Raw genomic sequence first — 17,753 nt, 5'->3', positions numbered from 1 at the left:
TACCCTTCAACATACCTGAATATGTTAACCTATTTAAATAGAAAATTAAAATGACGTATAGAGAAAAATTAAGATACATTTTGTATAGATTTATTCATATATAGAGAAACAGCAATAATTTTTCACATATAATTATTTGTAAGCATCAACTGGACAAGAATATAGTATAGACGCACTGATAAGCCGTGTTCTAGTTATTAGTTTAATATAATCACGTTGCGAAAACCAGAACCAGTGTAGTGTACAAGTGATAGGTGGGGATGTTTTCTGTGCACAACAAGAATGCATTCGGATTGATAACGAAACAAAATTATAAATTGTAAATTAGTTGTTTATCATCCTAGAAATTATTATCTGTGTAATGTTTGTGTTTATTTTTGTTATTGCCTCATAAATTTTAACTGCTGTGTCTGATGCCGTCACAGAAGGACAGTCTGAAAATTATTTTTAAAGCATTTGTGGATAAAAATTAGAGATTTTTACTTTTTTCATTCATGAGTGATATTTTTCCGAACCCTGCTGCTTACACACTAGTTGTACTGAACATTCTGGCCAATAATGCCACCCCCAAAAATGTGCCGCCTGGGGCAGGCCACCCCCTCCTACGCCACTAATTTGACATCAAATTTTATTTCTTATTTTCAATTATACACATAGTGAAAATTGTAGGGAAATTCCTAGTTACAGAATTTCAAGAAAAAAATATATGAAAAACACACATTACAGATTCTGGCTTGAATAAGAGAGCTGCTGCTGTCAACCACAGACTTAGATCTGCTCACTTATGCCACAAGTTTTTATTTAAAGGCACTGCCTTCAAACAGAGCTGGTCCAGCTTGTTGTGTCCAGAAATGGGCCATGCTAAACATCAACTCTTTAACACTGAGTGCTTTTCCATTACAGTTACATTTACAGTACATTAATTGGCCTAACAGATTCTTTTATCGAAAGCAACTTATAGAAGAGGTCACATAATTGTAATATCAGTCTAGGGGACTGCTTGGGAACAAATGTTACTGGACAAGGTTATAAAATTGATCATCACAGAAGAAGAGCTCAGCACAAATTACAAGGTAGTTACACTTTCTTAGTTAGAAGAACATCAATCAGACAGAAATTCACCAAACAAGAGAGTCTTCAAACACTTCTTAAACACATTGAGAGAGTCAAAATTTGGATTGGATTTGGGCAGCCTGTTTCACCTCCTAAGAGCTACAGATGAAAAAAGTCTGGATTGAGATTTGTTGTCATTCAGATGTGGCATCACCAGAGGCTGTTCATCAGCAGAACTGAATGGTCAAGAAGGAACATATGGACCTCACAAGTGCCTTAATATACTGCTCAAAAAATTAAAGGAACACTTTTTAATCAGAGTATAGCATCAAGTCAATGAAACTTCTGGGATATTGATCTGGTTAGGTACGTAGCAGAGGGTCTTGTTAATCAGTTTCAGCTGCTTTGGTGTTAATGAAATGAACAACAGGTGCACTAGAGGGGCAACAATGAGACGACCCCCAAAACAGGAATGGTTTAGCAGGTGGAGGGAGGCCACTGACATTTTTCCCTCCTCATCTTTTCTGACTCTTTTTTCACTAGTTTTGCATTTGGCTACGGTCAGTGTCACTACTGGTAGCATGAGGTGATACCTGGACCCTACAGAGCTGGCACAGGAAGTCCAACTTCTCCAGGATGGCACATCAATATATGCAGAAAGTTTGCAGTGTCTCCCAGCACAGTCCCAACGGCATGAAGGAGATTCCAGGAGACAGGCAGTTACTCTAGGAGAGCTGGACAGGGCCTTAGAAGGTCATTAACCCATCAGCAGGACTGACCGGTATCTGCTCCTTTGGGCAAGGAAGAACAGGATGAGTACTGCCAGAGCCTACAAAATGACCTCCAGCAGGTCACTGATGTGAATGTCTGACCAAACAATCAGAAACAGACTTCATGAGGGTGGCCTGAGGGCCTGACATCCTCTAGTAGGCCCTGTGCTCACTGCCCGGCACCATTGAGCTCGATTGGCATTTGCCATAAAGTACCAGAACTGGCAGGCCTACCACTGGCGCCCTGTGCTCTTCACAGATGAGAGCAGGTACACCCTGAGCACATGTGACAGACGTGAAAGGGAAGCCATGGAGAAAGTTATGCTGCCTGTAACATCGTTCAACATGACCGGTTTGGTAGTGGGTCAGTGATGGACTGGAGAGGCATATCTATGGAGGGATGCACAGACCTATACAGGCTAGAAAATGGCACCTTGACTGCCATTAGGTATTGGGATGAAATTCTTGGACCCATTGTCAGACCCTATGCTGGTGCAGTGGCTCCTGGGTTCCTCCTGCTGCACGACAATGCCCAGCCTCATGTGGCGAGAGTATGCAGGCAGTTCCTGGAGGATGAAGGAATTGATACCATTGACTGGCCCCCACACTCACTTGCCTGACCTCAATCCAATAGAACACCTCTGGGACATTATGTTTCAGTCCATCCGACACCACCAGGTTGCACCTCAGACTGTCCAGTAGTTCAGTGATGCCCTTGTCCAGATCTGGGTGATGATCCCCCAGGACACCATCCATCATCTCATTAGGAGCATGCCCCCGACGTTGTCAGGCATGCATACAAACAGGTGGGGGCCATACAAACTACTGAGTACGATTTGGAGTTGGTGCAATGAGATTTCGGCCAAATGGACTAGCCTGCCGCATTATTTTTTCACTTTGATTTTCGGGGTGTCTTTGAATTCAGCCCTCTGTAGGTTGATAATTTTTATTTCCATCAAATGATGTGCCATCCTTTCGATCCTAACACATTACCATATCAGTCCATATCAGTACAGATATCCAGCAGGATTTTTTTCCTTTGAGATCTGATGTGTTTTCAAAGTGTTCCTTTAATTTTTTTAAGTAGTTTATATACAGTAGGCAGGCATCAAGGATTATTAATATTTTATTTTAAGCTGTAACCACCATTTATATCTTTTTGATTTATCATTATTTTTTTTATTTTTGAGCTTTATAAATGTCTTATTGTATAGTCTGTTCAAGGCACTCTATTGAAAGACTGATTGATCAATTTGATTCTATATTAAATTACACAAGTTGAGATCTTTAAAGATTAATGTTAAATATTATAGTGATAAAATTCCATTAAATGTATTTGTATATAGTGTATTTCTTAGTAGAGAGGCTGTGACCTTTTAAATATCTTCAAATGTTGCTGGATTACAAATTATATTTACGCATCTTGTTCTGTTCTGTATGTTTAATACACATTCACACCTTCAAAAAGCTTAATTTTACAACAAGAATTTGTTTGCCAGCCTCTTAAAGTCAATACAGTGAATTCAGTTTTCATATAGCCAAGTATTCAGCCCCCCCATCACATTTTGTTAATAAAAACTCCAGTGTGTTTATAAATTGTTGGTGACACAGTAAATCTAATGAAAGGTATGAGAGTGAAGCTTAAAGGAAGTTACAAAGATTCCAAGTAAGAAAAAGAGTGAGGAACATGCTTAAATTGGCAAAAAAAGAAGCAACTCTACAAGAAACACTTCTGTTTTTCCAAGTCAATTACATAAGATGACTTGCTGAGAATTCACAACGTCATATCCCTTAGTCTGGTGACTTTACTACTATTCACCTTGCAGCCAGTGTATTAGTTGTTACTGAACCATATATATGACTTTGCATCTGTCCATTTGCACCAAGAAAAAAGAAGAGTGTAGAAAGGTTTTGAGAATTGTTTGTGGGCATAAGGTGTTAAAGTAGCTGAAATCCACTTGCACCACAGCCATGTGTTTAAAAACTGGTTAGACAAGTAAAACGAATGGATAGCTGTCCGGGTGGCTGTCAATATCAGACACAGACACCATTGGTCTTACTGGCAGTATTGTACCAATAAGGGAAATTGTGTTACACTATGCATCAGGCGTTCTTTTGTAGGTAATGGTGAGGCAGTTGAATTTGTGCATAACTGGCATTGGTCTCAGCCAAATTCTTTTTTTTTTTTGTAAACCCACTCAGAGGCTTGTTGTCTGCTGGTATTATTGAAACAAGGAACAATGGAGACTGCTAAAAAGTAAAACAATCTAAATGTTGTAATCAAACTCATTAAAAAATCATTTTGAAAAATGAATGGAAGAAATATCTGAAGAATACTTACACATCACGGGCAGCACTGTGGCGGAGTGGGTAGCACTGCTGCCTCGCAGTTAGGAGACCCGGGTTTGCTTCCCGGGTCCTCCCTGCGTGGAGTTTGCATGTTCTCCCCGTGTCTGCGTGGGTTTCCTCCGGGCGCTCCGGTTTCCTTCCTCAATCCAAAGACATGCAGGTTAGGTGCATTGGCGATCCTAAATTGTCCCTAGTGTGTGCTTGGTGTGTGTGTGTGTGTGCCCTGCGGTGGGCTGGCGACCTGCCCAGGGTTTGTTTCCTGCCTTGCACCCTGTGTTGGCTGGGATTGGCTCCAGCAGACCCCCGTGACCCTGTAGTTAGGATATAGAGGGTTGGATAATGGATGGATGGATACTTACACATCAGGGTATTTGATCTCCCTTTGGCTGATAGTAAAAAAAATCAAGAAGTGGATGCTGCAACTCCCCCTCTAAATACTGCTTAGAAAGGAAAGACCATTAAAACTCAGTCCCGGACCCAAAAGGTGACTTTTGACTACAACTTTGAAAGGGTCTCTGATCATTTTGAATGACCTCCATTATTCAGTGGCTGAGAGTAAAACTTAAAGTTCTGTTTGTGGCACAATCACAACACTGCACATACTCCATGAACTGCTAAAGTTACAGTGAAGTATGCTTGCAAGGGAGGCATGCTGTTGGGATAATTTCATCACTGGATTGGAGAAAAACTGGTGGAGCACAATAATGAACAATTTTCAGGGACTGCTTATCAAGGAATAAAAACTTGTGTAAGGACCTAACCCTGGATGTGTGAGGTGTTCTCTGGATATAGAGTGTTTTCTAAGTTGAGGATTCTATTTGTGTATTTTGTATTTAATGACTTAACGGCATGGTGGTGCAGTGGTAGTGCTGCTGCCTCGCAGTAAGGAGACCTGGGTTCACTTCCCAGGTCCTCCCTGCGTGGAGTTTGCATGTTCTTTCCGTGTCTGTGTGGATTTCCTTCTTGTGCTCCGGTTTCCTCCGGGTGCTCCAAAGACATGCAGGTTAGGTGCATTGGCGATCCTAAATTGTCCTTGGTGTGTGGGTGTGTGTGTGTGTGCGTGTGTGTGTGTGTGTGTGTGTGTGTGTGTGTGTGTGTCCTGCAGTGGGTTCATGCCCTGCCTGGGATTTGTTCCTGCCTTGCGCCCTGTGTTGGCTGGGATTGGCTCCAGCAGACCCCCGTGACCCTGTGTTAGGATATAGCGGGTTAAATAAAGGATGGATAGACTTAACTACACCAACTATGATCAAACAGTTATAATCGTCATAAAATATATTTTGGGGATGTTCACACCCAAAATTCTTATCACTCCTACACCTACAGTGGGGCCTAAATACTAAATACAATAAGCATACCTCAGATATTTGATGGTCCATTTTTTCCCTTAAATTTTTGTCTTGTTTGTTTAAATTTACAATATAAAACAGATTGAAAGAAGATGTACAATTACTGTATCATTTATAATCCAGCAACATTTGAAAGTACTGAAAAGGTATGCTTTTGCAAGGCACTGTAGATTCATTGGACTAAATTCTGTCCTACTCTGCCAAACAGAAGAATGAGGTTTGAACTCTTTATCAAAAATCTCAATTGCACAGATAGTTACTGGATCCATTTTGCATGGTAACTACTTCTTTGACACCTTTCCTTTTTTGCTGAATGGTGTTGAATCAAATTGCTTAGAAAGCTTTATGGAAAAATGAGGCACAATAAAAAGAGGCTAGAATACGGGCAAGGCAGGTACTGGCGTGACAACAGAAAAAGCTTTGCAGGGTGCAGTATTATTAAATGTATTTTTTTTTTTAAGTATGGTTACTTATGGTTACATATTGTTACTAATCCCCAGATTATCAAGTCAATACATAGATTTATCTTGTATGTTGCCCACTAACAGCTTGTAACTTTTCATTTTGGATGTTTCAGTGAGCCTAGGCAGTATCACAACCATTTAGCAACTGCAGTCCTCATTTCTTCTCTTTTCTCCTTGTCCCTGTATTATGTTGTGCATCTCAGCCATTCAGAAGAATTATACGGTAATTGGTCACCCTGTCTTAATGACCTGGAAGCTTGCCCATAGTCAAATGAGGCATACACCAAATTTGCTAAATCTTGGCAAGCATATTCAGTCAACTTGCCTATTACAATTTCTAATGACATTAGGCATTGTTCGTACTTCTAAGGCATACAATTAATTAAATATTAACCAAACATGCCCAAAATTATTATTTAATCGTCAATTTGATTAACAAGACTTCTTTACCAAATGCTCAATTATTTTGCCTTGATGGGTTGAGAGAGACGTTCATTAACAATCTGTTTTCCTCATTTACAGATACAAAGCTGTCTGGCTCATTTTCTTTATTCTTGGATTAGGAACACTGCTGCCATGGAATTTCTTCATGACGGCCACCATGGTAAACTTAACCAGAATCTTTTGTGTGTGTCTGTGTATGCGTGTGCGTGTGTGTGTGTGCTTCAAAAACTGACATTGAAGCTAAAATTAATTTACAGTGTGCAGACTTACCTGCATACAGGACACATACTATAAATTAGCACCTTTTAGTAAACACCCTGATTTAGATATTAAAATGGCAATAAATGGTAATAAATTAAAAAATATATATGTTTACTTTTCAGAACGTGAAGGGGGAATTAATAAAGGTATTAACCAAAAAGTTTTAGCTGTCAACTGGAGCTATGTTATTGTTGGGCTTTAGACATCACTACATTACACGATCTAATCTACTAGACTGTCTATTATAAATTAGTACACAAAACTCTTTATTTTTACCTCCTCTTGTCTGTTTACAGTTTTCTTACCACACCTTCATAACTTTTGAGCTTTTACTTCACACACCACCAACCCCTCCCCAAAGTTTGTACACTCCAACCCTAAGTGCCCACAAGCAGCTATTTATGTAAGTTTTCCTTGGACTTGACTCAAAAAGTCTGTAATCACTTCTGTGCTCAAGTTCTCCCCTACAGAATCTCTGTGCCAGCCATTTGGACCATTACATCTACAGAATCTGAAGGGATTAAGAAGCTATAACATTTGTGGGGTAGCCTGGCCTCTGTTCTGAGTACTAATGCAGGCCCTGCGTGGCCTATGCTGGATGCTCTCCAGCTCTCTGTCAGAATCCTTCTAAATCCTTTCCCTTTCTAACCGGCCCCTGTTTACCCCTAGAGAGTCTCACCTTTACAGGCACCAACTGAAATTACACGACTTACTGCCCCCTGTCTCCTACTTTGTCCACATTGGCCGATTGCTGTCCCCTTCTCTTGCCAATGTGTTTCCTTTGTTTTGTTCCAAATATTTTAATAATCAAATCCAGCTTTATGTAGACCTCTAGCTTAGTTGAATAATCTACTTTGGCATGCTGTTTTAACTGGAATTTCCAAAAAAAAGGCTGTTCCCCTTTTAATTGAATTCAGGATTTTAGTTTTGAGTTTAATAAACAGATATGAATTAACTGAACTGATGGGCAACATTTTTCCCGTCATATTTCTTTAGATCTGCCTAATAATGCAGACACCAGTTCAAGTAACACTAAATGTGCAATTCTTCTTTAGGCTCCAGATGCGTCATTCATATTTTTCTCCGCTCTTTTGTTGTCTTCCATTAATTCACCCATTACTTGAATCCACTTAATATCATTTAAGCTTTTCAAGGCAGCTTTGGACCAGAATTATGGACAAAGCACACTTAATAGCATCAGGTCAGTTTAAAGTTGTCATTTGGACAAATCTGCACAAATGAAGAAGGTGGGAGGAAAATAAAATGCCCAGAGAAAACCCACGTGAACAACATTAAAGTCACCACAGACAATTACTAAACAAGGATTTGAACCTACAGGATTTTGCAGCTGTGACATTCACAACTGCACCATATCAGTTCATTTCAGCCCAGAACCGAGGGGGAGTATTTGGGGTAACACTGGACCTCTGCTGTTTGTGATCATTTCACAAATTAAAAAATTAGATAGAGAATTACATAGTTCTGTAGTTACCTAGTCATTATTATTTTAAAAGGAAAAAATTACATACAGCAGAAGGAAGATGGTTAGATGGATGAAGTGTGTTCAAATCCCTGTCACTGCCTATGCTGAGATTGTACATTGTCCACATATGTGCCATTTCTGTTCCCTCCCACATCACAAAGACATGCCTGACTGGTTAATTAACAACTATATACTGTATGTGATTGTATTGTACAATGGACTAGGTCTCTGTCCTGCATTGATTAACTGCTGGGATAATTCCAAAAACTCTGAACTGGATTAAGTTCACTTCCAGATAAAGTAAATATGGTGTTTCCACCTTTCCTTCCATGGCATAGAACAGTACAGATGGCCATGACATTGATCTCAATAGTACCAATGCTGTGTCAGCCATTTTAAGTACTCAATACTTACATACACGTGTTCCCTTAATGCCAGAGAAGCTCATTCGAAGTTACAATGGTGGGCATCCCACACTTTGACTGGCTGGTCCATCTGTATTCAGCAAATTATATAAAAAATAGAACCTTCAACTGTCATCAAAGCAGCTTGAGGAATTCATCATTAAGCAGTCATTCAACTCAAGAGGTCACACCAGCTCTCTGAAATCCTAAAACAAAATAGCATGCTGTATTTAGATATAATAGTCTGTAAGGTAGACAGGGGATACAAAAAAGTATCCTAAATGGTGAAGAATTATAATAAATATTCAAATACTGTAATTAATTGTTTTTTCATTTCTCTTAGTATTTCACCGAACGTCTGGCAACTCCTCAGGTTGAGGGGTTAGCTAATACCACTGCTAATGGCACCAGTCTCAACTACCTGCAATCAAAATTCAGCAATGTTATGACACTCTGTGCCATGGTGCCACTTCTTGTCTTTACCTGCCTCAACTCCTTTCTCCATCAAAAGTAAGGAAAAATGTCTTTTTTATCAAATTTACATTAACATTCAGTGTCTTTGTGGATATAGTGTCTGAAAAGGAAAATATTTAGGCTATCAAAACAAAAAAACATTCTGGCTCCTCTCTGCCTTTTTTTCATATGACTGTTACAGCAGCTTGAATTTGATTTTTTTTATTACCAGCATCTCCGATGCTCTTATAAAGTGATATCCCTTTTTCTTTTACATAGGATTCCACAGAAAATTCGTATTATGGGCAGCCTGTTTGTCATTCTGCTGGTGTTTGTTCTTACAGCGGCGTTTGTCAAGATTCCCATTCCTGCAGTTGAATTCTTCACTTTAACCATGATCAAAATTGTTTGTATAAATTGTAAGTCTATGCTTTTGTTTTCTTCATTTCATAGACCTGTGTAGCGACAGCTAGAATGACTATTTAATGTACTGTATGCTGTGCCGGTACAGAGGGGATGTTTCAAACATGGATTATTTATTCTTTCATTTACACACATGATTAACATAATTAATATTGAGAACTGGACAACTGTTTCCTTTCCCAGCAAACCATGATATAAATAAATATACCTATGAATGTTTTTAATTATGATAAAAAATACTGAATGTTAATTTCATAGTTCACTAAAGTTTTGACTTAGAAATTACTACATCCATCCGTTATCCAACCCACTGTATCCTAACACAGGGTCACAGGGGTCTGCTGGAGCCAATCCCAGCCAACACAGGGCGCAAGGCAGGAAACAAATCCCGGGCAGAGCACCAGCCCCCACCGCAGGACACACACACACACACCAAACACACACTAGGGACAATTTAGGATCACCAATGCGCCTAACCTGCCTGTCTTTGGACTGTGGGAGGAAACCCATGCACACACGGGGAGAACATGCAAACTCCACACAGGGTGGACCCAGGAAGCGAACCCAGGTCTCCTTACTGTGAGGCAGCAGCGCTACCACTGCACCACCGTGCCGCCCAGACATTACTACATATCAATCAAATTTGCATATCTTTGTTTGCTTGCTTACAATATCACCATCCCAATCAATTATTTTGTCATCGTTCTTGATGTTTGAAGATCCCTTGGTGGTAGAATTTCAACCAGTAACATCCAGCTGCCTGGGCAACCTTGTTTCTGTTTATTTTATGTTTTCACTCCCACTGATAAACTCGTTAATTTTTTTTGTTGTCCTCAGAAGAGACAATTTGTAAGTGACTACTGTGGGACTGATCTGTGATATGTAATCATGCCTTTATAGTGTTTTACCCATCATCTAACACCACTAGTGCTCACAAAGATGTTTTCATATGCACATTTTAGTTATGCATGAATATCTACCATGGAGGTTTAATCCTTCAGATAAAAGTAATCATCACACATTGTCAAAATGAATTCTTTATCTATTAACTCTATCACTGAACTATGAACGTGTAGCTCAAGCAGGTGATTAACTTTCATTCGGGGAGATGGTGCTACGAGTTATGATATCAAGCATTTTAATACTTTTAGCCATTTCTTGATAATTCTAATATGCACATTACTTTGGGTGCTTATTGTTTCTCTTCTATCCATTCTATATTGTAGGGCAGACCGAAAGAACACAAAAAGTTCAGACTAGTTATGTGCTCTGATACAAACAGAAAACTGCTTATATCCCAGTGTTAAAATTAGCATACAGGAATCTAATACATTAAGTGCACTTATTATTGATTACTCAATAGTAATATTTAACTGAAAATGTATGTGTTACTGTATTTCACCTCTCAGTAATACAAACTCTGGTGACAGAGGCCAGGATTGCCTTGGTGATATTTTCATTGAATGTGGCAATGTCTTTATCAAAACTCCGGCATACAATTGTAGCACAACCCCGACTACTAGCTAGCGTGGAGATGGCCAACAGATTTATGTAGCAAAGAAGCCGCTACACTTTTAAAAATGAGGGATGGATAGAATTAGGCCAACTCTTTAGCCCTACAGTATTTACACCCTGACACCCTAATATTGACAACACCCCAGGAAAATGCCTGTATAGATTAAACACATCCCACAAACAAATATATATATATATATATATATATATATATATATATATATATATATATATATATATATATATATATATATATTTGTGTGTATATATGTATATTCCTTGTTTACTATAATAACTATTTACAAGCAAGATAAAGAAAAATATTGACAAAAATACTAAACAAAAAACACAAACAAACCCCCATATGACGATATTTACAGTCGGTGATGAAAGTGATTCTGGAAATGTAAATGATGATTAAAGGATGGAAAGATGTGGTAGAATACTCCCTTTTAATAAACTGCTTCGCAGAACTTGGATAGTGAATACAGTCCTACCACCAGAGTCCAGAAGAACAGTCTTTCGGAGGCACGCCTCTTCTATTGGTGTACTGGATTAGGAGGGAAAAGAACACACCACCATCCTTAAATCTGGTGGCTGAGCACCATCCTTCTCTTCTACAAATGCCCAGTTAACAAAAAATTTAGGAGCTGCTGATGATGAAGTTGATCAGAAAAAAGGCACAATCAAAAACTCTTCTAGTTTCATCTGTACAGTGTATACAAACCATAAACTACAAATCCTACAAGTCCCTCTGCATCAGTGCAAACCAGTTTAAAGGCACAGACCCCAATTTACAAAAAGGAATCGGCACAACCAGTGTTGTTATTCACATTTTAACATTCACCCAACAGGACATATGTACACACAAATAAAACCCCCTATACAGCCCAGCCACGCAATAATGTACAACTAAGTGCTTCAGTGAGCAGTAGAGGCCGTGGGAGGTCTCTGCATACCTCAGCATAACACTAATAAAGTACATGAGTACGTTACTCACAGTTACAGCATCAGATTCAGATCCAGATTCAGAAGAGCACTTCTCAATATTTCAGTTATCTTTGTTAAGGATGCTTATTAAGTATGTAACCTTGCTGTTGTTTCCTGTCAGAAAGCATTTTAATAGTTTCAAAAGATATTAAAAAGAAAATCTGCACAATGAGCTTTGATGATCTTATAAAGTACTTTTGTCAAATGCAAGCATCTTTGGGACTCGATCAGAAACCTGTGAAAAAAGTCAATAGTGTTTTTTTTTTTTTTTTCTGAAGCATCTTAGTCTTTAAATGTTTCAATATTGCTTCTCGGCATATGATTTTGTTTTCATTTTAACAGCTTTCGGAGCAGTCCTCCAAGGCAGTCTGTTTGGGCTGGCGGGTCTGCTACCTGCGTCTTACACCACTCCTATAATGAGTGGACAGGGTTTGGCCGGAACCTTTGCTGCCTTCTCCATGATCTGCGCCATTGCAAGTGAGTTAAATCATGCATTACATATTAAAATGGTTGGTAAAGGGAGAATTAGATGTACGTATATTTATAAGTTTGTTTTTGAATATATTCAATAATGCATCTGTGCTTATATTTCAATTTTATGTGTTGTGTTTATGATTTACTTCATATTATATTTTTAATTCATGTATAGTACACTGGGCTCATAAATGTAAGGGCACATAGTATGAATAAATTAGATTGAAGTGAGTATTGTTTTAAAAATAATTATTTGTTGGATTGTTCAGTTCATTACTTAAGTTTTGTTGGATGTCAAATTTATTACATTTTTTTCCTTCGGAAGTTTAGAAGGAATAAAATTTCAATGCACCAACTACATTCACCTTTAAACTAATAGCCTTGCAATCTTTTGGTTTGACAGCACAGTGGTTAGCAATGCTGCTCCACAAATCCAGCATCCTGAGCTTCAATCTGAAGCCTGGTCATCGTCTATGTGGAGTTTGTAGATTTTCTATGTATCTGTGAGGGTCTTATTGTGGTGTTCTTCCCACATCCCCAAAGATATGTCTGTTAGGTTAATTAGAGGATCTAAATTAGATAGATAGATAGATAGATAGATAGATAGATAGATAGATAGATAGATAGATAGATAGATAGATAGATAGATAGATAGATAGATAGATAGATAGATAGATCAGCTTGGATAAAATTTGTGCAAAGCATGTACATTAGCATAATATTAATACATATCGTCTATCGGATAATTTTCTTTTTTCTATAATGTCTGAATCAAATCAGTAAAAGCATTTTTGAGAATTTCGGGTATTTAGATTTTATATTATAGGGGGATTTTTACTCCAAATTATTTATATTTAGAAATGTCCTTTTTATTAGTGGATTCATACTGTCCTACATGTACCACCCTGCCAAATTTAAGCTTTTTAATTAAATGGGAAATAGTGTCTTTGTTGATGAGTGAGTGAATGGGTCAGTCATTCAAGTTTGTATTTTATATACCATATACAGTATGCAGATTTCTGTTTGGGTGTTTAAACAGTTTTTCTGTGTATAAGTTACTGTATATACTTACGTATAAATCGGGTTTTGAAACCGAAAAATCAATCATAAAATCAGACCCTGATTTTAACGCCCATTCAAAAATGCGACACTAAATTTTTTTTATTTTACATCTTCTTGCCTCCTCCAATCTCACACCAGTTTCTCAGACGCATCAAATTTTGTTGCAGCAGCGCAGTTACCAATTTCTTTCGCTACTTCAACAATGTTTAATTTAAAACCAGCTTCATGTTTTCTTCTGGTCAAATGCTCCATCGTAGATAAGGGATGCTCTTACGGTAAAGGTGTATGAAGGTGTGAGATACAAAAAAAACAAACGTGCAAACGTTGCTTCAGAATAGTTCAGGTATTACCGTGTGGTCATGTAGGCACAATACATAGAAAAAAAAGGCTATGTGCTCCGTGGTTACTCTCTCAGGTGGGCGTTAGCATATCATAATCCCTTGTACCAATAGCGTGAGTTTTCCGCTTTCGACTTATACGACCGACATTATAAAATACCAGAAATTATACGATAAAATCAAGTCTCAACTTATCTGCGAGAGAACTTATCCACGAGTATATACGGTAGTTTAGATATAAAACTGTGTTTGTAATATTTCAAATTTTATTCAAGATTAAACATCTGTCAAATTTTCATAACTAAATTAATTATACATTTGAAGGTTGATGAGCATGGTCAGCCAAAGCTTAGCTTGTTGGGTTCAAAGCAGTTCTGATACAGAACTAAAGCTTTAAAAACTAAATAAATACATCAAAAAAGGCCTAAGGTTGACTCACTCCAAAAAGGCCTATGATGTAAACCTCAAAAGAGTAAGGGGACCTACCAGATCCCTGGGCCAAATTAAAAAATATATATTAAATGAAATTTTAAAAATTCAACAAGATCTCACAAAGATGCTAAACTCTTAAAATTTCCAAAATAATTAAAAGTTGAATCTTAAATCAGCTGATCAACAATCTAAATCAGACAACAACCAAAAAATCACAAAGAAAATGGTTGAAAGACCAAAAGAACCAGATCAAGGAGTAACTAATGTCTCAGAAAAAACTCTTTAGCCCTAATTGAGAGACTTTTCAAAAAGGACCAGGACATAATTACAGGTAATGCCATTAACATAAACAGAGATAAAGAAGGGAGAAAGGGAAAATTACAAAATTTACCAAACACACACAAACACACAGTCTCAACAATAGCTCACTCACAGTCAGTGTGGGTTTATCTGAAGCTACTTCCATGTTTCTTGCCTGTCCTCAAGCATTTGTGTTAGTATGTGCTTATTTTTATGTGCCTTGTGCTGGTCTGGCTTTTCGCCCATTTTTGGTTCCAGGCCTGTACCTTATGCTGCTGAGGTAGGCTCTGCTTAATCCTGAAACTGAATGAACCCTCTTCAGTTCATGGATAGATACAAGATATTGATAAGTAAAGAGTTGTAAAATTAAACAGCTGTTGATTAAAATGCAGTCCCATTCCTGATGCCAGGCCAGAAGAAGACAGTGCATCACTTCTGAACTAAAAGAGGACTGGCTTTGAGAAACGCAGGAAATCTTGTTATATGAGAAATTACTTGCGTAGGATTAAGAGTGGAGTGCACAAAGAGAGTTTTGTTTTGTTCTTTCTCCTTTTTCAATTTCTCCAAAATCCATAAAGTATACCTTAGCAGTAAACTAAAAATATACACTAAGTAAATACAAATCTTTACCAAATAAGCAGTGAGTATTGCAGGTTTTAATCCTAAATTACAGTGTGTGCCGGCTAAAATATGCTTTTAGATCCCACTGATTGCTACATTGCTCATTGTGTTAAGCCTACCAGTCAGGCACCACTGGTATGTTAGTTGGCCATCATAATTGTACTTATGCCTTTGAGTTGTTTATTTATTTCATGATTCGGTTAATTCTGGATCTAGAATAACAAGCATAAATCATAATTTGTTTTTATAATGGAATATCCTGTAGGTTGGGTGTGGATGTCTCACCTGTGTATCCTTATTGGAGTGTTGCTGCTTCTTTTAAAAACTTTAAAATATAAAGGAGAAGTTAAGGGACTGCGGAACTCTAATTCTTCATAGTACATCTTACTGACTTTTATCTGAAAATGAAATATAGATTGGGTGGAATTTCTGAGACAGCTAAATGATAATGGAGTAAACAGTATAATATCTAATTACAAGAGCAAGTCAAAAAGTATCTGCAATAGAGTTTTCTCTTATTTTATATGGAAGAGGTGGTTGCAAATACACATGTGAAGTTGTATGTTCAATTTGCTGCTGTGTAGATCTACATTGGTCTGCTTTATTGTGCACCTGGTATACTGATGCTAACATGGCTGATTCCCATCAGATGTACACCAAAGACAAATACGTTTTTGTGGAGCACAGATCAATCATTGACGTTCAGCACAATATGACAACCACCTTTTTCTTCAGCAAAGTGTCAATGAATGGATTGGAAAGGTACAAGAATGGCCATGTGAATGTCCCAGATAAATAAACATTGAGGTCATCCGTCTGTGTTTACAACTGCCTACAGTACTGAGCGTGCTTGTGACCGATCTCTGGCAAACAGATGTGTTTGACCGTTTCACTAAATGTGGTAATAACTGAATATGCGGTGTGGTAATGCCCAGGAGGAGGGCTTGTGCCTCCTCCAGAACACGAGGGGGCGCCCACCCTGGTTGCTTTGGTGGCCATGGGTACAGAGCTTGGAAGCTCAACCCTGTAGGGGCCCGTGGTCACCGCCAGGGGGCACCCCGATGCCTTGGGAGCCCTGGACCTCAGCACTTCCGCCACACCCAGAAGTGCTGGGGGGAAGAGGATTGGGGACACCCGGAGGACTTCCGGATACACCGCCAGAGCTTCCGCCACACAGGGGTGTGGTTACAGAAGCTCCTCAGGATGCACCTGGAGTCCATCCGGTGTGTATAAAAGGGGCCGCCTCCCTCCAGTCAATGGCAAGAGTTGGGTGGAAGAAGGACGGAGCTCAGAGGAGAGGAGTGGAGGCGGACCAGAGACTAGAAGGCATTGTGTTGTGTGGCCATGGACTTAAGGGGTGATTCGTGCTGTGGCACTGGGATTGTGCACTTGGACAAGGTATATAGTGTATAATAAACGTGTGTGTGGTGAAACCAACATGTCTACCTGTCTGTGTCCGGGCTGTTCCCCGCAGCGGTCAAAAATTAGGCTCACGTTATCTGTATATTCTTTCTGCATTCATTTTATAAATATATTGCAGATACTGTTTGACTTACCCTTATAATTTGTGGTCTATCCCGGTATCATCATGTGCAGTGATGGGCATTAGTACAATATACAGTAAGTGTTGTCGTCCCTAAATGAAGTTGCAATGTCAGATAATACATAAAGTGTAGGAGGATGCTCGAATGTAATAGCATCACTGTAGAAATGCTGTTATGCTCAGACCTTCACAATCTTGAGATCAAATCATAGGCCTGGCATAAAATACATAGTATGTACCTTCACCCAGTAACGCTTGCCGAGTTTCACTGGGGACTCCACATCCAAAAACAGGTCTCCATTCGTCAAGCAAATCTGCGAAATAGCCCCATTTTAGCAACTTGTACTTGCAGTCTAATTTTTTGCTCTCTACCCAGAGTTTGTAACTATTGGTAAGAATGGGCCTATTGACTAACCAGTAAATTGAAAGCTTCACCAAAAGACATAGTTCTGTCTTCAGTATCTTGGTCCAGTAGAACTGCTGCTGGTTTGTCAGTTAATCTGATGATCAACTCGTGAACAAGAATCTAATGTATGTGAAATCCTCCATGTAGGTCAGTTGCTTAGCCTGTGACTCATTTCTGAGTTAGAGAACTATGTGATTTGGAGGAGCTGCTGGTTCTCATCACAATCACATCATACCAGTGTTTTTCTAGTGTTGCAATATTTTTTTTATTTTGTATTTTAGTTTTTCGATATTTTCAGTTTTCATTTACTGTAGTTCTAATTTTTCAACAAGTTCTAGTTTTAGTTTTTATTTATTTTTAGTTTTTCATCAATTAACATTTAATTTTTGTCAAATTGTCTTAGTTTTGTTTTACTTACCCAAAAATGTCCATTTGGACACTGTTTAGCAAGTCTAATAACACAGTTTAATTTATGATTGTCAGATTGTATTTCATACACCTTGCACGCCTGTCAACTTAACAATATGAAACATGTCATTTTACTATATGTGACAGCACAATTTTCTCATGGTGAAATTTTAAGGTTTCCAATGTAATTTAAAAAATGCTAAAATCAACTAGT

The 17,753-nt window shown here is 38.4% G+C and overlaps 2 protein-coding genes across 9 annotated transcripts in view; both read left to right on the top strand.

The window, feature by feature from the left end:
* The window catches only part of LOC114666113 (spectrin beta chain, non-erythrocytic 1), a 521,913-nt gene that overhangs the window by 416,424 nt on the left and 87,736 nt on the right, over positions 1–17,753 (top strand). The window lies entirely within an intron of this gene.
* The window catches only part of slc29a1a (solute carrier family 29 member 1a), a 198,321-nt gene that overhangs the window by 144,206 nt on the left and 36,362 nt on the right, over positions 1–17,753 (top strand). For all 8 annotated transcript variants that reach the window (XM_051919215.1, XM_028820183.2, XM_028820189.2 and 5 more), the window contains 4 exons: positions 6,505–6,586; positions 8,918–9,084; positions 9,307–9,446; positions 12,298–12,432. In XM_051919215.1, the coding sequence (XP_051775175.1) occupies positions 6,505–6,586; positions 8,918–9,084; positions 9,307–9,446; positions 12,298–12,432 (524 nt within the window). The remainder of the gene's footprint in view (positions 1–6,504; positions 6,587–8,917; positions 9,085–9,306; positions 9,447–12,297; positions 12,433–17,753) is intronic.

Source organism: Erpetoichthys calabaricus, chromosome 15, assembly GCF_900747795.2.
Source record: "Erpetoichthys calabaricus chromosome 15, fErpCal1.3, whole genome shotgun sequence".
NCBI classification, from domain to species: Eukaryota; Metazoa; Chordata; class Cladistia; order Polypteriformes; family Polypteridae; genus Erpetoichthys; species Erpetoichthys calabaricus.
Note: the sequence above shows the minus strand (reverse complement) of the source record. Positions and strands in the feature narration are given on the sequence as shown.